The 26,986-nt window shown below is 36.8% G+C and overlaps 1 protein-coding gene across 5 annotated transcripts in view; it reads right to left on the bottom strand.

Moving 5' to 3' along the window:
• Positions 1-5,083: 5,083 nt before the first annotated feature.
• The window catches only part of ORC3 (origin recognition complex subunit 3), a 122,687-nt gene continuing 100,784 nt past the window's right edge, over positions 5,084-26,986 (bottom strand). For 3 of the 5 annotated variants that reach the window (XM_069065105.1, XM_069065107.1, XM_069065109.1), the window contains 7 exons: positions 25,825-25,958; positions 22,643-22,725; positions 21,402-21,502; positions 11,652-11,793; positions 6,885-7,001; positions 5,879-5,958; positions 5,084-5,352 (listed from right to left, as the gene is read on the bottom strand). In XM_069065105.1, the coding sequence (XP_068921206.1) occupies positions 5,247-5,352; positions 5,879-5,958; positions 6,885-7,001; positions 11,652-11,793; positions 21,402-21,502; positions 22,643-22,725; positions 25,825-25,958 (763 nt within the window). In that variant the 3' untranslated portion in view covers positions 5,084-5,246. The remainder of the gene's footprint in view (positions 5,353-5,878; positions 5,959-6,884; positions 7,002-11,651; positions 11,794-21,401; positions 21,503-22,642; positions 22,726-25,824; positions 25,959-26,986) is intronic. The other 2 variants (XM_069065106.1, XM_069065108.1) reach the window with 1 other exon arrangement.

Genomic DNA, 26,986 nt, shown 5'->3' with positions numbered 1-26,986 from the left:
CACTGGGGAGGAGGAACAGGGTAAAGGAGAGAGAAAAGTATAAAAGAGGAAAAATAGGATGGAAGGAAACAGTAATCGTAACTATGAATGTGAACAGAATGAACTCTCCCATAAAATGGAAGCAGAATGGATTAAAAATCAGAATCTTACCATATGTTGCTTACAAGAAACACATCTGAAGGAGAGCAAAATACATTATGCTTCAGCTGAAGTAAAAAAAAAAATGGGTAGCAATCCTGATCTCAGACAAAGCAAAAGCAAAAATAGATCTAATTTAAAAAGATAAAGGAGGTGGGCAGCTACGTGGCTCAGTGAATAGTCCTGGAGTCAGAAGAATCTCAGTTCAAATCCAGCCTCAGACACTTGACCCTAGCCATATGACCTTGGGCAAGTCACTGAACCCCAATTGCTTTGCCTTTCCCCCTTCCAAGAAAAAAAAAAGATAAAAGAGGGAAATTACATCTTGCTAAAAGGTGCCATAGACAATGAAATAATACCAATACTAATCATATATGCACCAAGTGGTGCAGCATCCAGATTCTTAGAGGAAAAGTTAAGTGAGTTATAGGAAGAAATAGGCAGCAAAACAACTCGTGGGGGACTTTAACCTCCCCCTCTAAAAACTAACTAGTAAATCTAACCATAAGATAAACAAGAAAGAAATTAAGGAGGTAAATAGAATTTTAGAAAAGTTAGATATGGCAGACCTCTGGTAAAAACTGAATGGAGACAGAAAGGAATATCTTTTTCTCACTGGTAAATGGCACCTACACAAAAATGACTATGTATTAGGGCATAAAATCCTCACAATCCAATGCAAGAAGGCAGAAATATTAAATTTCAGATCATGATGAAATAAAAATTACATGTAATGAAAGGCCATGGAAAGATAAACTAAAAATTAATTGAAAACTAAAACTAATCCTAAAAAATGTTGTCAAGCAACAAACCATAGAAACAATTTCATCAAAAAAGACCACAATAAGGGAACAACATATCAAAATAGTACGACAGATAGACTTCCGGTTTATCTGATTAAGAAAAGGAAGAAAACCAAATTACCAGAATCAAAAATGAAAAGGGTGAATTCACAACCAATAAAGAGGAAATTAAAACAATAATTAGAAGCTATTTTGCTCAAATGTATGCCAATAAATCTGATAATCTAAGTGAAATGGATGAATGTTTATAAAAATATACATTGACCAGATTAACAGAAGAGGAAATAACATGCTTAAATAATAACCCCCTTTCACAAAAAGAAATCAAATAAGCCAACAATGAACTCCCTAAGAAAAAATCTTATACTGTATACCAAGATAAGGTCAAAATGGGTACATGATTTAGACATAAAGGGTGATACCATATGCAAATTAAGAGAGCGAGGAATTGTTTACCTGTTAGTTCTATGGAGAAGGAAAGAATTTATGACCAAAACAAGAGATAGAGAACACTGCAAAATGGATCATTTTGATTACATTAAATTAAAATGGCTTTGCACAAACAACACCAATGCAACCAAGATTAGAAGGATAGCAGAAAGCTGGGGAATAATTTTTACAGTCAGTGTTTACAGTAAAGGCCTCATTTCTCAAATATATGGAGAACTGAGTCAAATTTATAAGAATTCAAGTCATTCCCCAATTTATAAATGGCTAAAAGATATAAACAGGCACTTTTCAGATGAAGAAATTAAAGCTAGTCATAAGAAAAAAAAATGCTTTAAATTACGACTGATTAGAGAAATACAAATTAAAACAACTCTGAGGCTACCTCACACCTATCAGATTTGCTAATAAGACAGAAAAGGAAAATGATAAGTACTGAAGAGGTGGGAAAATTGGAACATTAATGCATTGTTGGTAGAGTTATGAATTGATCCAACCATTCTGAAGAGCAATTTAGAACTATGCCCAAAGGGCTATAAAACTCTGCATATCCTTTTGATCTAGCAATACCTAGATCTGTATCCCAAAGAGATCATAAAAGAAGGGAAAGGACCCACATGTACAAAAATATTTATAGCAATTCTTTTTGAGGTTGGTAGCAAAGAATTAGAAATTGAGGAGATGCCCATCAGTTGGGGAATGGCTGTACAATTATGGTCTATAAATGTAATGGAATAATATTGTGCTATAAGAAATGATGAGCAGGCAGATTTCAGAAAATCCTGGACTTACATAAACTGATGATCAATGGCATAACCAAGAGAACATTGTACACAGTAACAGCAATACTGTGTGATAATCAGTTATGACACATTTAACTCTTTTCAGCAATAAAATGATCCAAGACAATTTTAAAACACTCAAGATGGAAAATGCCATCCACATCCAGAGAAAGAACTATAGAATCTAAATGGAGATCCAAGCATACTATTCTCACTTGTTTTTTTTCCCTCTTTCTCATTGTTTTCCCCATTTGTTGTGATTCTTTTTTCACAACATGACTAATGGGGAAATATGTTTAACATGACTGTACATGTATGACCTATACTAGATTGCTTGCTGTTCTGGGGAGGAAGGAAAAAAATTGGAACTCAAAATCTTACAAAAATGAATACTGAAAACTATCTTTAATGTAATTACAAGAAACAAAACACTACTAAGTGGGAAGAAAAGATTAGGAAGTTTGCTTATGACTCTTCTCTCCCTGGTATTATTCTTTCTCTTAAGTCCCACTCACTCTCCCTATTTATTTCCTTGATATATTTCTGTACCAAACTCTGTGTGTGTGTACACATGTTCACCCTTGCTTCTGGTTAGAGCAAGGTTTGTATGATGCTCATACCCCTCATGTTTGTAAACTCTTTTCACATGCTCAACTTATGAAAAATAACAAGTTCTACCCCTTCTTTATTCCCCAGAATATTAATCCTTTTAGCCTCCCTTTTTTCCTTTTTTAGATACCTAATACAAAACCAACCTACTCTCAAGACTTCTGTTTTCCTTAACTCCCTCAATAACCTGTGACGTTAAAGTTCTGAAGGGATATTTTTTTCTTCCTTTATTAGAATGTGAGCACTACCTTGTCCTACATTCTCTTCCAAGGGCTCAGCTCTGGTCTTTTCATCAGAAATACCTGAAAGGCCTCTTAAGGGTCATTTTTTTTCCTTCTGTAGAAAGATGCTGTTTTTTGAAGGTAAGTTTTTTCTTGGTTATAAGCCTATCTTTTTTGCCTTTTGGAATAATGCCTTCTAAGACCTCATTTAATGTAGAAGATACCAGGTCTTATGTGATTATGGCTGTGGTTCTTTAGAACTTAAATTGCTGTTTTCTGGGTTCATGCAGTATTTTTTTATCTTTGATGTGAGACAGTAATACTGACATATTACTATGACTTTTCTTTTTGGGGTTCCTTTGCAGAAAGTGATAAACAAATTCTTCCTATCTGTACTTAGTCCTCTGGTTCTAACAGATGATTTCATTTATGATTTCTTTTTTTTTTTAAAGTATGTTTTAAAAAAAAATCGTAGATTTCCAGGTTTGTTGTCTTTTATATCAGATATATTTTCCAGTATTTTTTAGTTTACTTCAAATTAGTTTTTGCTATCTCATAGAGTCTTTGATTTCTGCTTGGTCTATCCTAGTTCTCAGAAGTTCTTTTCTTGGGTTAAGATTTACCACTTTCTCTTCTAATTTACTTATTCTACTTCTTTTCTCTAGATCTTTGTTTTAACTTTATATTTCTTCTAGATATTCATATGTAATCCTTGTAGAAAGTCTATTCTTTTGAGTGTCTCCTTGCAGTGGTTATGGACTTACTTGCTGCTTTTGGAGGATGTCCAGATTTGCAGTTTATTTTTTTTTTGGTTGATATTTAATCTTAACTCTTCTCTCCAACTTTAGTTTCTGAATTGTGACTTTGTGCTACGGCTGGGTTCTATCTCCTGCTGCCTTTTAAGGAGGGAAGAGAGACAATATTGTGGCTACTTGTTCTTCCCCTGCGTTCCTAGGCTTCTCTGAATCTTTAACGTTCAGAGAATTAGATCTTGAGGATCCTCATAATTATTTCTGCAGCCCTGACTACAGTCAACCACTCAGACACTTCCTTAGTTAGCTGGTACTTTCTCAAGACAGCTTTCTGTTCTGTGGCCTCTAGATATAATGCCTTGAGGGCTGTGGTCATCACAGTCTTTGCTGGCAAGCCCCCTTTCTAATAATCCTCAGGCTGCTGGCTCCTCTAATACTGTTTAGAGGTATAGTAAGTCACTAGTTTCTCAATGGATTTCTTGAACTTTGAGTCTAGAGAGAATTTTAAGGTTTTACTAGAGTAAGTATGTATGTGATCTTCCTCTCCCTTTAGGCAACCACTTCAGCCACAAGTTCCCAATATGCCCTTCTGAAGGAAAAATAACCTTTAAGCATAAAGACCCTCAAATCCATTGCTCATGAGTTATGCTAATATTTTCTGTTATAGGAGAGAGAGGTACCATCCTGTGGTAGATAAAGACCTGGTCTCAAATCTGTCCCACTACTGGCTGTGTGACAGTGAGCAAAACATTTAACTTCTAAGTGCTCAAGGTATTGCGCCTTTTTTTTTTTTTTTTTTTTTTTGCTTTTTAGAGGGCAATTGGGGTTAAGTGACTTGCGCAAAGTCACACAGCTAGTAAGTGTGTCAAGTGTCTGAGGCCGGATTTGAACTGAGGTCCTCCTGACTCCAGGGCCAGTGCTCTATTCACTGAGCCACCTAGCCACCCCTTCAAGGTATTGCTCCTAAGACTGTAAATAATAATCAGTCAACAAGTAGTAACACATACCATCAAGCACAACTGCTGCAGTTCCTGCCCTTGAGGAATTTACATTCTAACTGTATCAGCTGTTCATATGCATTGGTGAAGGGAATTTATTTACCTGGAATTTCTTCTAATAAAGAAAAAATAAGTTCTCTTTCCCCATTCTTCATCCCCATAAAAATAAGAACTTATGTAGCTTCCAGGGTTAGCTACTTTATCTGAACATTTATGGCTGATGAAAAGCCAATCATTGCACAACTTACTAAAAGCAATCAATTTAACAAATGTTGGGGGGAGGTGAAGAAGAGAGGAATGAGCTGTGTTAAACCAATTGCAACAAGTGAACAATTTATGTTAATCAAAAGATTTTATTATATCACACATACTTCATGAGTTCACAAAGGACTGATTCACAATCTTGTAATGACTTAAAAACAAAAACCAAATAGATGCCACAGTATGGGAGAACAAAACAGTCAATACTGCTCTTCTGGCTTTGCTGACTTGCCTTCTAACAGCCTCCCCAAGTCAGCCTTGCCACGTGATCAGTCTTCTGTTTGGTAGGCTTTATAAATCCTAAAAGTTCTAGTTCAGATACAGCTCTAATAAATCGAGCACTGAAAGCAGAGGCTAAGGAAAATCATGATTCTGCTTGGGTTGTTAACTATCAATTGAAGGGAAACTGGGGAGTAAAAAAATGTATTCTACTAGAAACTATAACTAGGGAAAGGAAATAGGGAGAAACAAAATCAATGTTGAGTACCTAACTGAAGCTCTCTAAATTTTGCAAGTGGCATAAAATACTTCTCCCAACTTTCCTAAAACATTATAGAAAAACAAGGATTAGGACAACTCTTGAAATGGTAAAGGTTCCATTTTTAGTGGATGTAAAAAAGAAATTTACATTGTGGAATGTGACTTCTCATAGGTATGTGAGTATATGTGTGTATGGGTGCATAATATATAACCATTGTATCCAGAGGAGAAATTCAGCACAAGTTTACACAAATTAAGCTACTAATAATTTAGTTATTAGATCTAATCATAGTGTTTCCTTTTGTAAATCCTCAGTGAAGACTTGGGAAACTGACAGTCTAGTAAGTTTTGTGTATTTGAATAGTGCAATACTATATAAAAGGATACTGGATAATTTCCTTTATCTCTTCTGAGGCTGTGGAATTTGGATCTGTTTCTTCAGCAGCTGTTACCACTGTTGCAAAAGCCTTTTGAAGGGACCAAACATAGAACTTAATACTTTGAATATTTTTAGGCTTGCCAAATATTCTGCACATATGGACTGTACGTATTTGTGTCTTGTCTTTTTTTTAATATCCCTCAGTTGAGCCAGATCAGACAATGCTACTGACCTGTATATACACATAATTCTTTACTCTGCCCCTGTCAAAATGCCCTTTATTCTTAAAAGTTTGGCAGTCCTAAATAATGTATTTAAAATCAATCATATATAATGAATTGATGCCATGTTAACTAGGTACACTTAAAAGTTTCAAAAATCTGAACATGTGATGAGGAGGAGGAATTAAAGGCAGCAAAAGTCAGAGGCTCAAAGGGAAATCCTAAGTGACTCCCCTCCCCTCCAACTTTCCCTAACCTCTAGTGGAAAGTGGTTCTTATAGCTATGGAAAGTTCCTCTCCCCAAACTTCCCCAAACTTCTCCATACTTTGCTGGGGGCATGCCTTTAGAATGCTATCTAGAATGCAACTTTTTCACCAAAAATAACACAATATAGGTCATCCTACAGTATATGAAACAAAGGCCTCCTTAGTATCTTAATGCTTAAAGTACCCATCTGAGGGAGGAACAGTATTATTCTTGTATAGTATTATATCTCTTAGAAAAGAAACAAACACAGTTATTTGGGGTCATGCCAAGAACTCTCTGAACCCAGTTATTTCCCAATTTGTAATCTACAAATACGTACTTTCATATCAAAGTATATTTTGTTCTTTTATTGTGACAAGGAAAATACTAAGAGGGAACTTGAACTTTCAAAAGCAGAAGTAAAGGACATTTAAAGAACAAATGTGGATCCTCAAGAACCAAAGTGATTAAAACAATCAAAGAAAGTGGTCCCATATCACTAAACAAATAGATCATACATAGCTTGTCATTTTCTAAATAACATACCTCTGACCAGTCCACGAGGTTGATGAGCCTGCTACATTCCAGATGAAGCTTGTATGCTATGCAGATGTCAGGTGCTACATTTGGAATGGAGTCATCTTCACTTTTCAGAGCCTGATTCTAAAAATAATGTAAATTGTGACTCTTTTCTTATAGTTGGTAAGAGGTAAAATCAGAAACGAATGAGCTGCAATAAAATGAACATTTTTTTAAAAGTATCTTTTGGTTGCTTAATATGCTGCATTATTTAGGTGAGTTAACATACCTCAATTGCTAATTCTGTACATTCTTTCCTATTAGGACTTCGGTGACATTTGTTTTTGAGGAATGTTCTCAGGGTCAGAAGGCAAGAACAATATTTCTTTGTTTCTTATTTTTATAATCAATAATTAGTAGGAAAGCCAGAGCTGCCTTATTATTCTTTTTAAAAAGTGAATTAGAAAAAATTTTTCAATAAAATGTCACTTCTATAGTTTTAACAGCCATATGCGTCACTGAGTACTAAATGAAGGCTCCACTTCGATATCATAAATCAATTATTTTAGTCTGGTTTCTTTTTCGTAATCTTGTCATCTAAACTGCAATAACTGGGATATTTTCCTTCTGGTTCTGCTTATCCAGCTTCTCTTGCAATAGTTCTCAAATGAGTGTTACAGGATCATAGAGCTGGAAGGGATGGTAGCAGTCTTCTAGTCCAACCCTCTCATTTTACAGATGAACTGAGGCCGAGAGAGATTAGGTGACTTGTCTAAGGTCACAAAGAATTAATAGTGGCAGGTGCCTTCCACTATACCATTTAGGGATACTTCCTTAGGTTTGCTTGGTGGAGTACTTAGGAAGTATCAACATTATAGAGACTTAAAGGCTAGACTGAGATGCCAATTCATAATACTATACATAAATAAAAAGGCATACGAGGAGCCATTACAGGTCATAGGAAAACTGGTTTTGTTTTGTTTGCTGATGCCAAACACTCAAAACAACAGTCTATTTATAAAGGAATTAGACCATAAGAATGTAAATCTCTAATCATGTACTTCTATTGACTTTAACAGTAAAGAAGTCTGCCAGAAATAGGGCTTATCTTGAGAATAATTCCAGCAGAACCCTAGTTTTGTTTCGTATGTACATGACAAAATTATAAACTGTATCTTATAGATCATAATACTGGATGCTCCAAGAAATTTGTCCTTTAAAAGATGGAGCACATGCTGTCATCTATTCCTGTGAGGAAATATCAACATGGTTAGCCTACAATGTGTTCTTAGAGGAAAAAAAAGTTTTTGAATCCTCATTGAAATGGAACTAACTACATTTGAACTTAATGGGGGTTTGATCCAAGAAACTTTGTCACAGGCTTCCTTTTTAAAAGTGTGTTTGTAACAGTGGTAGTCATGCACCACAGAGTCATGTTTGTTAAAAGCAGAGGAAGGGGGAAAATATTTTGAAATTCTGTTTACTTCCCCTATTAGAAACTTAGGGTAGCAGTGATTGCTTTCCTGCTGAGGACAGCTAAACCTGGGACCCAAAGTCAGGCAATGAATCTTAAATGGATCAGTCGTTCAAGATCAGAATTAAGTTCCTCTCTGTGGCTGCTGCTTTCCTGCCATGTCTTGTGTTGGGAAATCAAGAGCAAGAATTTAGATTTCCTGCAGTGTGCTGCAATTAGAACACTACCCCTTGGGTATTGCTGGCCATCTCTTATGTTCAGAGCTTGGGCTGCCCTTTAAGAACAAAATGACATCTGTGCAAAATTCAAGATAAAACTCCAAATTGTTTGAGCTTTTTAAAGTATCAAAATGGACAATCTGGACCTCTGAACAAATTCTAGCCATCACTGTTGACCAAGCATGCTGAATAACCATGTATATAATATTTTACATTTAACATTGTGCTTTTCTCATATAACAACTGGTGAGTCAGGAAACACAACCATCGCCATTTAAAAATAAGGAAACTGAGGCTTGGAGAAAGTGGGTTGCACTATCAGAGCCAAGACTCAAATTCAGATCTTTCTATTACACCATCTGCCTATTACATGGTCACATGCCTATGGAAATCATTTCATCTTTGAATTCCTTGGCAGACTAATGCTAGTGTCTAGATTCTCATCCAGAATACTTTAGATCAGATTTTATCAAAGTAAATTCAGATTGTGAAGAATTTACAATTACAGGGGCTGCAAGCGACAGTTCTTAATTTATTTCACCACAAGATCAAAATCCAGTGGCAGTTAATTAACTCAACAAAAACTGTGCATCTCTGCAGAGAACACAGTGTTAAGTGCTGGAACAGCATTGCAAAGGGGAGCAGTCAACAGAGTCCCAGTTACTGGAAGTGAAGTAGGAGGACTGAAGAAATGTTATTTGGTAAGAGATCATTCTTGTTTGGCCTTAGAAAAAGAAGTTTTGGTAGAGCAGTAAGGATAGAAGTCAGTTCTGTGAAAAGCTTTTCCTTTCTCATCTGTATGTTCACATACCTTTTATTTCCTCTCCTCCATTACACACGGGCATGCACACGGTCACTCATGAGAAGTCCCCCCAACTCCCCCATACTTCTCAATATTCTTTCTCCTTTTCTGTCTCGAAGGAGTAGTGGTACCTACTCTCTACCCCTTTATCTGTGGCCAGAAGCCCTTGTGGGAGGCTGCCTGGCATAGCAGAAAGAATTCTGGGCCAAGAATCAGAAGATCTAGGTTTGTGTTTGTGGTCTGCCACTTATATGCTACTTAATAAGTAATAACAGTGATAAAGATAATTACCAGAATATATATATATATATATATATATGTAAATTACCTACTATATACCAGAATATATATGTATATGTGGGGGGGGATATAAAATTACCTACTATATGCCAGACATTGTGCTAAGCACTTTATAAATATCTCATTTGATCCTTACAACAATCCTTTGAGGTAATTGTTTTTATCCTCATTTTAAGTTGAGCAAACAGAAGTTAAGTGACGCGCTCAGGGTCACACATAGTAAGTGTCTATGGCAGATCCAACTTGGATCTTCTTGGATCTTGACTCCAAGCCCAGCCTCTCTATCCACCGCACTCCCTATTTGTCCCATGGGCAAAGCCCTTTAACTCTCTGCACTTTGGTTTCCTCATTTGTATAATAAAATGTTTGGATTATATGCTCTCTAAGGTCCCTTCTGATTCTTGCAGTTAATAACTGTAAGAATCACTTGCTGCCTCTTCCAAGATCTTGCTCCAATAGTTATTCCCATATATGCCGCCTGTGTATCTTTATTAACTTCCTCACCACTGGCTTTTTACCTTTGGCCAACAAACATACTTAGGTATTTCCAGTCTTATAAAGTCTTTCCTTGGCCGTCTCATCTTGTTATAGTCCTCCTTCTTCCCTCTCATAGCCAAACTTCTAAATGTAGGTGATCTTGGATACGTGGATGGATTAAGTGACTCACCTGGGTGAGCACTCCTTGAACAAATACAGATCTTAACTCATCTGAATCTTCTTATCATGTGCCACTGTTATTTGTGTTCTTCCAATAAATGTCGTGACCAGTGAAATACCTTGTTTTTCCATTTGCTATCACTTACTCTTGGTACATGACTGGAATACTTTTTTCAGCCACATGTATTTCTAATGATGTTTTTTATATCACTTCTTCCAGACAAATCATGATTGGTCATTTGTTGCTGCCTACTCACACCCACCTTGCATATTTCCAATACATCTTTGATTAACTACAATTTAATTCTTCTGAGACAGTGGTGTTTATAAATCTCAGTAGTATAGCACCACCAGAAGAATATTGATAAGATATGCTTTGGTAGCAGGAAGCAGCTTGGTAACTTAGAAGTAACTGCACAATTTCTCTAGTGCAATTCAGTCTTCCATTTCTTTGTCCAATTTGATGAAGGATATTGCCCAGATTATCTGGGCAATCTCCAAAACCTTCATATCACTCCCTCTACTCTCCTAACATACCTTCTCCCCACACACATTTGTCCAACCATTGGCATGCGGGCATATATTCTGGATAACATAGTCTTCATCCAGTTGGTTCTTTTTTGTGGGTGGCTAGGCTGACCTCTTTCTTAGTGGTATGCATTTTATTTGAGGAGGTTTAATGGTATTTTGAGGTTTCAATGCAATCACTACAAATAGAAACATCTGGAGAACCTCACCATCTTTCAGAATCCTTCTTCCATTTGGGTTTTTCACAGCCTATCCTCTCTGTGATATTGGTGACCACACAGTGAGGATTAACACATAAGTTATTTTTGCTTGCACCTGTCAAGGAATTTTGTGCAAGCTTAACATATGAATGGAAGATATTTTTATCAGGTGTATTTTGCTTTTTTTTGTGTGATTTACAAATTAAAATCCCAGTACAGTCTTGCATTCTTTTTTAGTCACTGTATGACTAAGAATTTGATCTATTGTAAAAAAAAATTTTTCATCAATATCTATGTGAACCAATCACAAAGTTTTTTACAAATATTTTACAGAAAAGAGCAAAGAGACATATGGTTCAGCAGTTACTAATGCCTTGGCCGTCTTTCTTTAGTAAATAATACCAACTGTGACTTATTGGACTAAAAATCCAACTCAAGATTTCTAAAGAAAAAGTTCCTAAATGCCCATTAGGAACAAAGTACATCATTTAGAATGTCAATCTCAATAGGTTTTGTGACAGCTAATACAGAGTGCATTACTGCAGAGAATAGCATTGACCAATGCTTACTCATCTCAGTTAAGATGTCATTTCTTCTCAGGAACTCAATTCCTACCTTCAGATAATGATAAGGGTTGTTGAGTGCAGTATGAAGAGCAATTCGAGGAGCAGCATTCAAGTGCTCCCGCAGCACGTGAGCCCCAGTGAAATACACCACCTCATACAGCGTCTGTGTGTCTGGAGGGAACAGGTATTTTCTGAAACAGTCAAATTAAGACACCAACTTTTAGACAGGTGGTTTTCCATATCAAAAAGTCTCTCAAACTGCTGTTATTGATCAGTTTACTCTTTTTAAAAACTAAAAAAACATACATAGTGAAAGCTAACTGTGTAATGCTCACCTTTTGGGGGATTGCAGATTTAAAGGTGGAATGGACCTCAATGGTCATTAAATCCTGCCCCCCACCTCACTTTACAGAAAGGAAACTGATACCCAGAGCAGTGAAATGGTTTGCATAAATTCTTAAGTAGTTATAATTATATCTTTTACGTAAGATTTCATATCTTTAATGATAACAAGGCAATACATTTTTAACTTTTAAATTAAATATCCAGAAGGAAAATGGCACATGTAGTTTGGTCCAAAACCTTAAAAGAAACTTGAACTTAATAAGTTTTTTTTTCCTTTAAAAGAAGTGTATAAAATGAATTAAAATGTACTTTCAGAAAGTAAGCATTTAACTCATTCCTTGCTAAAGATATGTATCAGTTCTTGGAATGAAATTTTTTCAGAATATAGTCTCTCAGGAAAATAAATGTTTATGAGATGTCCTAAGGAAATCATATCCTAGGGCTTTTCATATATTTGAGATTTAAATTTCTTAAAAATGATTTAAAGGAAAAGTATGGTCTCAAATTAACGCAGACTAAGATTCTTTATCATTAAATTTAAAAATATTTTTAGAAGTAGACACTAAGCCACATTTTAGAGATCCCCATACCCTCAATTAAGCTAGATACCAGAAAATGTCAATAAAGTATTATTTTAAAAGTCATTTAAAAGCACATCTACATGTGTATATATTAGTTGGACTATGCCAAGATATGAATATTATCCCAGTCTGGGCAGATTAGAGAGGCTATCACAGGGCCCAAATTGGAAGGGAATGCAAGAGGTATACACAGACAGGCCAGAGGGCAGGGTAACAAAAGGTCACATTTCCTAACTTGTCTAAAGCATTAAAAATACATCTCTTCATAAAGAAAGATCATGAGAATTGCTCAGTCTGGTGGGCAGGTGGGAAATATTTTGGAAGCATAAAAAACCTGTATCAGTTTCTTTCCAGGAGAAGAAAAGAAATATCTGACTTGGGGCTAGCATCTAGCCCTAATTCTTAGTACGCAGTCTTTATCCTGATATTCACTTCCTTGTGTGTATGTGTATGTATGTATGTATGTATGTGTGTGTGTGTGTGTGTGTGTGTGTGTGTGTGTGTGTGTGTGTGTGATTCTGAACTATGGAATGAACATTCACAGGAATCACTACCAATGGATAATAGCTGACATGGGAGTGGGGATGGAGGAGGAAGATGTTTTTAGTATACTAAGCTGGAACCTTGAAAGCATTTTCCCATAGAAATACTCGTAAATAATGGTTTCTGTTAATACTGTGCAGAACTGGTTAAATTTTGTGGTTACTTTGCAGTAGTAAACATTGACTAAATATATGAGTGGATAACATGATCTCCACCTCTACTGTACATCAGTCTCCTACTGAGTGACCACATCACTTTAAACTTCTCCATATACCTTTCTGACTATTTCTATCTTTCTACCTTTTCCTATGCCTATTCACCTTTACTATGGCCATTTATTTCTTGATTTCTCCCTTTCTCTCTGTATATAAACTTATTTACCTCCCTAGCCCATTTTAACCCTGTATAATCAGTCATTTCTTGACTGACCCCTCCTCCAACCCTGATATCTTTGTCCCTCTAGAGTTTCTATTCATATTCTCAGCCCCACCTAACTTATTTTTGTCCTAATCCTGTTGCCCAAATGCTGCTGAATAAAATTATGCTGACTGTTTCTACTTTTTTATTTGCTATTTAACTTCAACTGGGCATCACTATTGCATGTCAATTCTTTTATCTATCTCAAAGATTCCCAATTACATTCCTCCTTTCTCTTCTCTCCTCAAGATCCCCAACTCCCTGCTTTCCCTTCTGAATTCTCAACAGATGTCTTCAACTCCTATTTTATTGAGATGAGGGCTGTCCAAAACAAACCCAGGCCAAAACTCCTATTGGTCCCTCATATGCTTGATTCCATCTCTTCTAATCTCCCTTATTTTGCTCCATCAATAATCTCCCCCACCCTTATGTATTTTTTGTTTCTCCCTTTCTTCTGTATCTCTTCCCTCAGTCTACAGATGTTCTTAGGTCTCCCCTATCTTTAAAAATACACATGAACAACAAACCTTCCTTAGCCCTAGACCTCCAGTCAAGCTATAGTCTTATTTTACAGTCTTTAAACATTTTCTTAATTCTCCAAACTTATTCCTCTTTGGAACTTCCCCATTTCTGTCACACTTCTGGTTACTCCTAATTCTTATTCACCCTTATCCAATCAGTTCCCAAGTCTTGTTGAATCTACTTCCACAACATCTCTCAAGTCTGTCACCACCTTTCTACTCACATGGCCACTTCCCATGGCTCATTACCTCATCACCTCTTACTTGGATTATTGCAATAGCCTCCTAACTGGTTTCCCTGCCTCAATTCTCCAATGAGAATTCTCTAATTTATCCTCAACACAACTGCCAAAGTGAGATTCCTAAAGCGAAGGTCACTCCCCTGCTCGATAAATCCCAGTGGTTCCCTAATACCTCTGAATCAAATAGAATTTTTTTCATCACTTAAGGTGCTTTACAACATGGCTCCAATCTTCTTTCCGGCCTTATTTTGCATTACTCTCCTTTATGCACTTTCTGTTCTGACTAAGCTGAATTACTTTCTGTAGTGCATGCACTATTTTCCATTTCCTGTGACTCTGCCTTTGCACAGGTTGTCCTCCCATGTCTGGAATGTTCTTCCCTCTCATTTCTGCCTCTTAGAATCACTAATTTCCTTCATAGTTCAGTTCAATCACATTCTACATCAGGCCTTTCTATATCTTCCCAACAGCTAGTGCCTTCCCAACAAACTACCATGTATTTATATTATCTTTTAAAAATTTAAATACTTTTATGTTGCTCTGACAGAATTTAAGCAGAACTGTTTCATTTTTGTCTTTGTATTTCTGGCACCCAGCACAGTACCTAGAATATAGGCACTCAATAAAGATTTACTGAAGGGTTAAAATGTGAGGATCTCTGATTCTGTACTTGGTCCTCTTCTTTCTCTATTCTTTCACCCTTGGTCATCTCATCTATTCCCAATGCTTTAATGGTTAGTCATTTCTATGCAGATGCTGACTCTTCCTAACAGAGTATTCCTCAAAGCTCCAGTCCCACACTTATAAATTCTTAAAAAATATTGATTCCTAGGTCTCACTAGCACTTTAAGCTTAAAATATCCCAAACTGATCTCATCATTCCTGACCCTCTAACCCCTAAAACCTAGTCCTTTTCCTGCCTTTGCATTTCCCTATTTCTGTTGATGGCAACACCAACCTCCTAGTTAGTCTGCTAACTATGGAGTAATACAGAACTGTTCCTGTTCCCTCACTTCTTACATTTAATCAGTGGCTAAATCTTCTTGATTTTACCACTACAACATCTTGGGTCCATCACCTCCTCTATTCCTTTTTAATCACCCTAATTGAGGCCCTCATTTCTTCCTGCCGAGATTCCTATAAAAGTTTCCCATCTGGATTTCTTCCTTCCTATCTATCCTTTCTCTAATTCATCCTCCATATAATTGCCAGAATGATCTTCCTAACATAACATTCTGAACATTTCACTGGTCCAATCAAAAATGTTCAGTAACTCCCAGTAAATCAAGTACAAACTCTCAATGCCGTAACTTCAGACTCTCCACAATCTATCTTGAATTTACCTTTCCAGCCTTATCTTATGCTTAACTTTATTTATCAGCCAAACTAGACTATTTATCCCAACTTGCTTTCAAGGTCCTTCCAGTCCATCTTTCATAGCCATCATCCAGGGAAGCCATTCCTGCAACTCACAGGGCAGGCAAACCAGCAAAGATACCCTAAGGAAGAGACAGTGCCTAGCAGTCAAGCCACCACCACCACTACCAATTTGACCACATCTCTTTCAGACTCTAATGGAGATAGCCCAGGACTCTGAGCCTGAGGTCCTTGGGAATAGCAATGCCCTCCCCAAACCAGTCCTGCTTCAAGCCCAATCATCACAAGAGGTGAAATCGTTATGAAAGGGAGGTCTACCTTCCTTATCACCACTAATGATACCTGCTAACCAACTACCACTAACAGGTGTTAAACAGGCATAGGAGCCTTGGGAATGGCAGCACCCCCAAGATACCATTCCTGCTTCCAACCCAGCCCTCACAGCTATCATCTAGCAAAGCAACTCACATGAGGAAGAAACCAGCCATCCCCCTCAACTAACTACTAACCAACTGCTGCATCCAAGGCAGGCAAATCAGCCTACCTGAAGCAGCAAGGCACCCTTAGGGAGTGACAGGAGGCAGCATGTGCCAGGCAAATCAAACTACCACTACCACCACGACCTCCATCTTCCTTCAGGTTCTTATGGAGACAGCCCAGGGCTCTGAACCCAAGAGTCTTGAGACAGCAATGCTCCCAGACAAGTGTCCTCAGTCATTATTTTGAGAAGCAACTCCAATGAAAATGCAACCTAGAAACTGCTCCTCTTGGTGCTACAACCACAGCTACTGACTACTCAGAAAATAAATCTCTTGCCATCAAAACCTTGGTCTTATCCAATGGTTTAACATCAGAAACCCTTTTATGATGATTTTATCAGTCCACATGATATTAAAGAAGAGGTGTCACCACCTGCTTTGCCACTGCACCCTAAGGTGTCCCTATGGGACTTTCCATATAACTTGTACTTGAAATCTCCCATATGTGTTGTCTCCCTCCTTAGAATGTGAGCTCCTTGAGAGCAGGGACTGCCCCACTTTTCTGTTTGTCTCTCTAGCACTTAGTACATGGTAAGCACTTGATAAATTCATCTTCATTCCTTCATGAAGGCTTTCCTAACTATTCTAGCTGAAAATAATCTCTTACTAACTTACATTTCTCATAATATTTTACTTTGATTTGTGTTTTGCATTTTTCACATTCTGCCTTACAATATACTAGTTTGTGTACATGTCCACCCACTTTAATTAGACTATAAGCTCTTTGAGATTAGGATGTGAATTATTTCCGAATTCCAAATGGCTAGCACATAGTAGGTGCTTAATGGTTTTTGGCTTTATTTACATCAAATAACATTGTTTCTATGGAAAAATGCATTCTGCAGTCCAAACAACTGATTTTAAGAAGAACTATAAGTATAAAAATATATTAAATTGATAACTAGATGTATATTATTATTACTTAAAATTCACCAAGAGCAGGTAGATAGGGCACTGGGCCTGAAATCAGGAGGACCTAAGTCACTTATTTAACTATAGGACCACCCTTCCTGCTCCACCCATTCAGTAAGCTCCTCCTCCCACAGACTCATGTGACTCAGGCTTCCATGTGATTCAAGCAGGTCTCATGGGCCTCTTAATGGATGGGAAAGATCTTCCCATGAAGCAAAAATACATTAACAATACATTGCCTCAGCTTCCTTATCAGTAAAATAGAGATAATAATAGCACCTACCTCCGTGGGCTGTTCTAGGATCAAATGAGATAATATTCATAAAGTCCTTAGCACTGGGGCTAGCACATAGTATGTCTATAAATACATAAAATCTACATCTCCCTACCTTCTCACCAGTCTTCCCCACTCCAATCTGGCTATTCTACTTAAATCTTTAATTACTCAATAACTGCCTTCCTGATTTCATTTTAGCTAAAGGGATAAGATCCCCAGAAAGGACTTCTGTAACCAAATGCTTTTCTGTGTTTTGTCTTCTGCTTATAAGCACTTCTTTTCCACATCAAACACATGTATTAACTTTCAAACTCATTACTCAAAACTGACATTGAGAGAACTTTAAACTAGAATTCAATTTGCATTTGTTGACGTCATTACCATCACCTCAAGCATATAGCAAGTTAGTGGAAAAATGACACCCACATTGCTGGCCCCTCAGCAAATGTGAGAATTTCAGAAACTCAAGATACCACCTAAAAAGGTACATTACTTTTAATCGTGCTTGGGCCACTATCAAACTCTTCACTTGTAAAATTTTTACTTTTAGCATATGTAACTGTAAGTTATTTACCTCCTAGGCACAAGGAAAACTTTTTTGCTGCCCTCAAATAAACCACATCATGAGTAACATCAAGTGTTTGCCTTTAGTGTGTCAGAGCTCAACTTCAGCAGTTGAGACAAAAAAGACAAACAAAACATCCATGTCAGAATTTCCTTTTGTCTAGCTGTAGAAAACAACTTGAGTGGAACTGCACCACTATAATTCTGTTTGTAAGTGAAAATACTTGATGGATATGCTTAAAAGTTGCCTGGAATTGGGTAGCCGTAATGTGTGCTTTTGAACAGTCTATAGTATAGATTCAGGTCAGAGTTCTGTTGAGGAAGTGCAGCTTGCTAAGTCTTCCTTAGAGATGGTGGTGAAAAGATTGGATTTTACTTAGTACCATCAAAAACTGGGAAATGAAAGATTATGTTTTTAAAAAAAACACCAATAATTTGACATGTGGCAGTTTCCACTCCCAACTCCCATTTTCTACTAAGAAGTAGTTTAGACAGGTCGTGAGGCCTTTTCTCTTTCTCTGTATTATTTATGCAGCAGCCTTCTTCTAAAGAATGTAAAGCTCTTAACAAACATCAATGATTTAACCCTCAGACGCTCTTTTGAAGGAGACTAGCTGTGATACTAGTGAATCTATGGAGTATTCTCATGATATGATAAACCCTATCCTGCCTGGCACCATAAATGGGCTATACATAGCACATTTATCTCATTATAAAGGATCCTGAAAAAGAAAAAAAGATTTACTTTCTTCACGAATTAATTTGGCTACACTACAACTAAGGAGAGCATGGGGTTGAAAAAAAAAACCTGAAGAAAGAACTTTGAAGATTTCACTGAATAAGCTGGAAATTTCTACTGAACAATATTAGATATAGAGAAAAATCTTCCAATAGGAATGCCAAATGTTCTTCAAAACTAGGTGAAAAAAGGAGAGTCATATAATACTTGGCAGAAAAAAACCTGTATGAATATCCCATGAAATAATATTTAGGATACGGAAAAAAAAATCTCACGTAGCAGTTAAAAAAGGACAGACATTGTAGAAAATGGACTGGATCCAGTACTAAACCTTAGCTAACCCCAGGCAGACCAACTATCACCTAACTGGTAGCTTGGGGTACATACCTAACATGCCCCAATGATTATGGTGTATAAAATGTCACTTCTCCAAAGAGCACAATGAATGAGCCAAGACCTCACACATGGAGAGCAATGACTATTACTATAGAAGTCATATGAACGAGGAAAATCTTTAAGGAAACACTGAAGACATAATTGGAACAGAGAAGCTTGGCTAGTAATTACCTAAGCTACGGTTCCTCATCAAGGTTTCTCCAAAAAGCAACAAGGAAGAGATGGACAGATAATCAATCCAAATATGGTCAGGTCCTAATTATCTGTACAGGTCTGAGAACCATTTTTCTGCCATATGACTCACCTGAGGGGGTGTCACAGCCTACTTTTGGCAGGAGTTTACTCCTGAGCTGGCAGGAGCAAGCCTCTGAGCCCACCTCAGCTGGGAGAGTTATCCTCCTTTCCCTAGTACTAGCATAAAGGCTGGAATTGGAAGGGTGAATTGCAGGGCTCTACTTTTCCATTCTGATGTATCTCGAGTGCATCTTAATGTACAGCACAACACTTCACTTACAATGTGTTTCTGAGGACTTACCTACTTGGAACCACGTTAAGTTGTTATGTTGTTTTAATTGCTTCTTCCTTCTATTCCTCCCACACCAGGTGGGAATGGGAAAAGCACAGCTTAGTTGCTCTCAGCCTCCTTTTGGCTCTTCCTCAAACACTAAGGGATGGCCCTGGCAGGAACAACTGTGCTTCTGGCTGGGTAAGCGGTATAACAGTTTACCTGACCCCACCACGTTTGTGAGGGTCAAAAATTATAGAAAGGAAATGAGGCACAAGAGCCCAGGTGACAGCAGACTATTTCCCACCTACTCAGGAAGCTGAATATATAAGAACACAGAAGGTGATGGTTGAATTGGTTTCTAGTTTTAGCTTTGGGAGTTGCATAAATAGGAAAAAAGAGCCAGATGTCCAGGCTACAATCAAGATGTTTAAAACTAGTCTTCAGGACAACAATCACAGTTTGATAAACAATAAAGCTTTAGAAACTTGGAGGTAGCAATAGCAGAGGCCAAGGTAGGTATTGGCCCAACAAGATGTGATGAGAAGTATAAATTATACAGTGATTTTCCACTAGTCGGTCACTTCACTATTACCCTGCAATTTATCACTTTTATATGGAACAGCTGTCTCTCCATAATCTTACTTTTATGACAGTTTGTTAGTTATTTTGGACCTCTTCTTTCTAGATTGTGATTTCTCTCTGATATATAGCTACAATAATTCTGCCACCAAATTGTCTTAAGAAATGGATCCTCTCATTTTCCTTAAGGACATGTAATTCATTAGAAACAAATTCTTCATGCCATTATACCTCCACTCTAACTGGGATACTATTTTTCTAATAATTCATCCCCTCTCTCTCCCTTCAATATCTGGCCTGTTGTTGACTTTCAGTCACCACTACATATCATGAACAATGATCAACAACAACCAGGATGATAATAACAACTTCTTGCTATTTCTTTTTTTTGCCTTTTTTTTTGAGAGGGGAAGATAAAGCAATTGGGGTGTTAAGTGACTTGCCCAAGGTCACAAGGCTAGTTTTTGTGTTAAGTGTCTGAGGCTCCATTTGAACTTGGGTCCTCCTGACTCCAGGGCCGGTGCTCTATTCACTGCGCCACCTAGCCACCCCCTGCTTCTTGCTATTTCTAATCTTCTTCTAAACCTCTACTGCTTTACATCCCTCTTATATATTTTCTTTGAAATTTCACTGTAGACCTAAATGGATGTCCTTGGCAATTTGCAAACCCTGAGATGTTTTTATATAGCTACAAAAAGCTGGCTTTTTATGAAATCCACAGACCACAATAATGATTAGGGTTTGTGATAGGGAATGACCTTTATGTTGACTCATGATGTTGAGTCAGTGGCTTTCTAAATTTATTTTATGTATAGTCTCAACATAAATTTAACATACATAACAAGTTAGACTGATGGCTGTTTTCTAGAAAGTGGAGAAAAGTACACTTGCCATATTGCTTCATTTCTGTGTCTTGCCCAGGGCAATTTAAATGTCCAGACCCATCAATTACTACCAATAGAGGCATTTCAGTAAAAGTAGTGTCTGTAATACAGACACTTGATTACTAGAAAGTATATGAAAACTTTATTTTCTCCTCCATTCATTGTGGTACTGGATCAAATTAAAATTGTGACCTTGGGCAGCAATTAATAGGAATGATACTTGATGGGATATGTTAAAGACTGAAAACAAGCCCAAATTACCAATTAAACTGGATCCTGGACCCTGAAAATGTACTGTCTTGTGTCATAATAAATTCTTTAGATTTAATAAAATAGGATCCAATATCTGTCTCTGAAGCACAATAATAGGCTTACCTCACCAGGCTGTCTATCAAGTCCACAACTCTGTCCCGCTGTACTTCAAATTTGGTTTGCTTCTTATTTGAACTTCTTAATTCCTTCATTTCCAACAGGGACTACAAATGAAAGAATACTTTCCAATAACTTGGTTAGGAAATCCCCATGTAAAGGAAGAGTAATATTGTTTAGACAGTAGTAGGTAAAAAAAAAAGTGAGGGGAGAGAGGAAAGGGAGAGAGAAGAGGATAAGATAGATAATATCATGAAAACAATGAACATGAACTTGGACAGACTTTGAGAGATGGTAGGGCATAGAAAGGCCTGGCAAACTATGGTCCATGGGGTCATGAAGAGTTGAACACAACTGCACAAAAGGCAACTCTGGCTCTTAGCTCTTATCATTTTCTCAGGGAGGAGGGTCATAAAAAGACACTAGTAGGCTAGAGCTCTTATTCCAAAAATCAAGGCAGAAGCTTTCACATCATATTCCTCATTTCATAAAGGGACCCTACTAACCTTTCAGGAATGGAAGCAAACTGGAAGTTCAGTTTAGGTACTAATGGTATGTATTCTACATATACTATTACATTATGAATAATCTTCCTCAAAACTCTATCAGTAAATTACATAGTAACCATTCTACCTAGACAAAGTTTTATTGTACAATTATTCTAACTTGGCATCATGGTGCAAAAATAAAAATTTTTCTTTGATTTTTGCAATCACATGACACCAATGCTATCTATCATTTGTCCAAAATGCAGTCATTTGAACCTGTTTAAAAACTGTCTGAAAAATGAATACTCTTAGATGTAGTATATGTACAGAAATAAAACAAAGAGAAGCCCCTTAGATTGCTGAGGTAGGAATTATCAAAGCTCTCTGATCACAGTGAATAAGTATAATCTATGAATATAATAAACATATCATATACTTTCACCCTTGTTAGTTAAGGGAAACTAACTTATTGCCCCATGTTAGTTAGTACTGGATTCCTTATGACTGCCTTTTCCCAGGGGAACACTTCTACCTGTTCTGGCTAGCAGATTCCCATAGAATGTTTACTTACATGTAGAGTTAGGGTATTGCAGTGGAGCAGGCAAGATGTTTAGTTTACAAGTCAACCACAAAGTAAGTATGCTTTGTGGTTTTAAAACAAAACCAGAAAACAGCCATGCATAACAAATCTAGAACACTCAATTAACAGAAAAAGGTTAAGTGACAGGAAGTAGCTGGTAGATAAGAAACTGGGCTGACCTTCTGAAGGTGATAGAGGTCTGTCTTCTGGAGTCCTTTCTGTTGTGATCCTGACCCATTCTCTTCCTCTTTGTATTCTGTTTCTAGAACAAAAACAACATCCAGCACTCAAAGAAGTCAAATGAGTTAAGTAAAATAGAATCCTGCTAAATCAAGGTTAAACCAAAGGTCACATTACTTTTTCAAGTAACAAGGAGCCAGAGTTCCACAAGATAATCTGAAAGCTGAAACTAAGTAAACATATTCTTACATAATTTATGCTACAAAGAGGTCTTCAAAAATTTCAGTTCCTAAAACTTGTATTAAAAACAAGAACACACATTTATCTAGAAAAAAAAATACAAGTCACATTTACAAATTTATTTTCTATGATTATTTCAGAATAATAAATTGCCAAAAGCTGATCCCTGCCTTTTTTGTATGCTCTAATTAGAGAAATTTGGTGAAGCTGGCCTAGATTTGCCTACACCTAATTAATATGACTACAAAGAAGGCTCAGAATATAAAGAGGAAGGTATTCAAACAATTCATAGATTAAAAATCAAAAGAGGCCCCTCACCCTCTCTGAAAGCACAGAGGCCAGAGAGTTGTAGCATCAGGCTCTTTTCTTGTGTTTTCAAAATCTCTCTACCATCCCTAGTCTTACAAATTTGATTTTAATACCATCACACTCAGATGGATTGTTTGGCTTTAATTCAAAAGATTAGAAGGAGGAAGGTAGCAGTGTTTTCCAACAATAAATTTCAGTTCAGTTATTAGTATTTTCTGGTTTAAATTGCAATGCAAGTGTATATGTATATCATACAGTACATTCTTCTCGCCTCAAAAAAAAATGAACAAACCCAAACTGTGTTTGATAATTAAAAATAAATGAGGGGCGGCTAGGTGGCGCAGTGAATAGAGCACTGGCCCTGGAGTCAGGAGGACCTGAGTTCAAATCCAGACTCAGACACTTAACACTTACTAGCTGTGTGACCATGGGCAAGTCACTTAACCCCAATTTCTCTGCCCTCCCCCTTCCAAAAAGCCAAAAAAAAAAAATGCTGCTATGAATATTTTGGGACATCTAGGTGGCTCAGTGAGTAAAGTGCCAGCCCCGGAGTCAGGAGGACCTGAGTTCAGTTCAGGCCTCAGACACTTAACACCCACACACAAAAAACTAGCAGTGTAACCTTGGGCAAGTTACTTAACCCCAACTGCCCTCCAAAAAGGCAAAAACAAACAAACAAATAAATAAATGAGCCATTCACAAGATTCTGCTCCTATTTTAAACTCCAACTATAATTTAAAATCTACGTTGCAATGTAGAAGACATTTTAGGAATAAGAGAAAATCATGCAGATAAATATTTCTAATTTTTTAAAATGAAGGCATTCTATTTCCATTTCAACATTTAAGTTAATACATCAAATATAAGCTCCTGAACAATTTTAACTATCATAGTTTTAAACCGAGATTGCATGGTAGAAAAGGATTTTGGAAATATAATAAAATTGGTAAACCTAATATTTTTACCCTTTCAAAAATTTCAATTTTATTTCACTTCCTTTTTCAAGCATATAATCTAATAATTTCTTCAATTTCAAAGATACTTCAGACTGCTTATTATTATTATTATTATTATGCCTTCTAATCTTTAAAAACAATGTTCCCTCAATGACACTATATGACTTTTTTTTTTAAAGCAATTGGGGTTAAGTAATTTGCCCAAGGTTACACAGCCAGTTATTTTGTGTGTGTGTGTGTGTGTGTGTGTGTGTGTGTGTTAAGTATCTGAGGCTGGAACCGATCCTGGGTCCTCCTGACTTCAGGGCTGGCATTCTTACTCACTGCGCCACCTAGCTGCTCCTATAATGGCCTTTTCATTGCCTTTCTAGCACCAGCTGTTCTTAAAGGCACAATATTATAATTTCATCTAAAAATGACTATATTCAGATTAAAAATTGGGCTGACATTTATATACTTTTTGGTGTTTGATGGATATTTAAATGTTGGACACTCCAATAGATGAAAGAGATATGCTTCAACTACTACTATTAAAAACACTTTTGTACATCTGGAACATCATTTAGCTCTAACTACTGCCTCTGCTCCTGCTATTCAAAGCTCTCTCCTTTCATCATCCATTGATATTAACTAAGTACCCAATACCGTACTACAGCTATGAAAGAAAATATATAGGTTTGAGTAAAAAGACAGGACTTCTGAAATCAGAGCTTAGACTCTAACAGATATACCAAAAATGTGATTATCCAAAGCTTAAAGTTAGAACATTAATATTTAACATGATAAATTTTTAACATACTTCCTCACTGACTCTTCCCTATGCCTGGAACAACTTCCCACTTGACAAAACACCAATCTGTCATAATCATGAAGCATTTCTATATCCAAAAATATGGAGTGTAAGTTTATTGCTTCCTCCAAAAAACAGGAACCACTAACCTTATGAAGTGAGAGAAAGAGCAAGGGAGAAGAGTACATGAGAAGTTGATCTCTGTGAGTTCATTTTGCTTATTAAGGCATTTTGTCCTTAACAGTATGATGTCATACACATGGTACATTCAATAAATATTAAATGATAATGTTATCCTGCTATTCCTTCATATTTAAATAAACTTTAAGCTATGGTATTCTTAGCATTATAGAACTTTCTAGAGTGCTTCAGATAATTTCAAACATCGAAGACGCAACCTTCTATAAATCTGTTTTGGAGTAAGCCTCATACATAGTTTGGAAATCAGCATAGCAGTGAGCCTTACTACCCTGAAAGCAGTTTATAGCTATCAAATTTTTAAATTCACAAATGATTTACAGAGTGTTTTTGAAATCCACAAAGAAATGAGTAAAATGCCAAAGAAAAAGTAAAAAGGAATCATAAGTATGAGCTTCTTTTCCCCTCATTAGTTTAAAAAGAAAGAACTAATTTTTCTAAATGAAATGTAGGAACTGTACAACTAGAACAGAAACTTCTATTTTTGGTATTTTGATAATAATCACTGTTTAAATTTGGAGAATAAACATTTGGCATGCTCTTGGGTTGCTTCTGAGGCTCAGGGCCACGATAAGATTTCGGGCCAGTGAATCTTCTCATTACTCAGTCCATCAGAATATGGATTCTATAATGTCATTTCAGAATGACTACCATGGCTAATGGAATTGTTAGGATATTGTACACTCACCTTCAAGACTCTGAAACTGGGCAAGGAACTCCTGTAGTTTCCCTGCTATGCTCCTAAGCTGTTTTCCAGGAGAGGGCTTAAAAACCTCTACACATTTCTGAAGTATGGCCATCAGCTCATCTTTAGCCAGCATCCTAGAAAAGCAGATTCAGTAATTGAAGATGTAATGCAACTGACAAATTAATGAACAAAAAAGCAGTGCTTCTAGAAATTTGGAAAGGCATAATTTCTACGACTTAATAGTTCTGCTTAGAAAAAGCACTGTAGCTATTCTTTTTTTTTTTTTTTTGCTTTTTGGAGGGCGACTGGGGTTAAGTGACTTGCCCAAGGTCACACGGCTCGTTTTTTGTGTTAAGAGTCTGAGGTCGAATTTGAACTCAGGTTCTCATGACTCCAGGGTCAATGCTCTATTCACTGCACCACCTAGCTGCCCCTGTAGCCATTCTTTTAATTAGCAGCCACCAATTTTTCTCACAGAGAAGCTTTTTGGTAATTCATCTGACTTTCAGTAGCATTTGGGGACTTCACATGATAATTTTCAAAGCTGAAAAAAATCTCAAAGGAAAAAAAGAAGCTGTGAAAATTTCTCCAAGGCTGGGCTCCTTCAATAAAAATTCCTTTGATTACCCAGTCAGTGATGTCACAATGACTTCATGAAGAATCTATTTGCAAACAAACTGCTTCCATGATAGTTAGGAATGTGAGAGGAAACTCCTTAACAGCTGATCCTATGTTTTTAGCTAAATCAAAATCAAAAGATTTCTGAACTGGAATAATTGCTTGAAATGAGACCAAAAATATCAAGCACAAGATCCTTTACAAACATCAGCCCTGGGGTCTACATTAGAGTCCTAGAGACTGGTAAATGCTATTCTTATTTAGCAAGATGAGGAGAGAGGGCAACCTGCCCAAGGCCACAGAGCAAATCAGATCCAAAATAGGATGGAGAATTTAAACATCCCAACATCAATGTGCATCTCTCCATCAAAAGTATTTGTTCAGGAGCAGAATCAACCTTGATCTGGTCAAGGTTAATGGTTTATTTATTAAGACATGAAACATAGTTATGCCAATTACATTCTTAATTGCATAGCATATGGAGAGAAAATACTAGTGGCATGTTGATGACTGTGTGCACCCCAAAACTGTGTGCAACAGAGAT

This window comes from Petaurus breviceps, unplaced genomic scaffold (genome assembly GCF_028583685.1).
Source record: "Petaurus breviceps papuanus isolate PSGF00001 unplaced genomic scaffold, PetGlider_PUasm1.0 90667, whole genome shotgun sequence".
Classification (NCBI taxonomy): domain Eukaryota; kingdom Metazoa; phylum Chordata; class Mammalia; order Diprotodontia; family Petauridae; genus Petaurus; species Petaurus breviceps.
The sequence above is the reverse complement of the archived record's forward strand: the minus strand, read 5'-3'. Positions and strand labels throughout refer to the sequence as shown.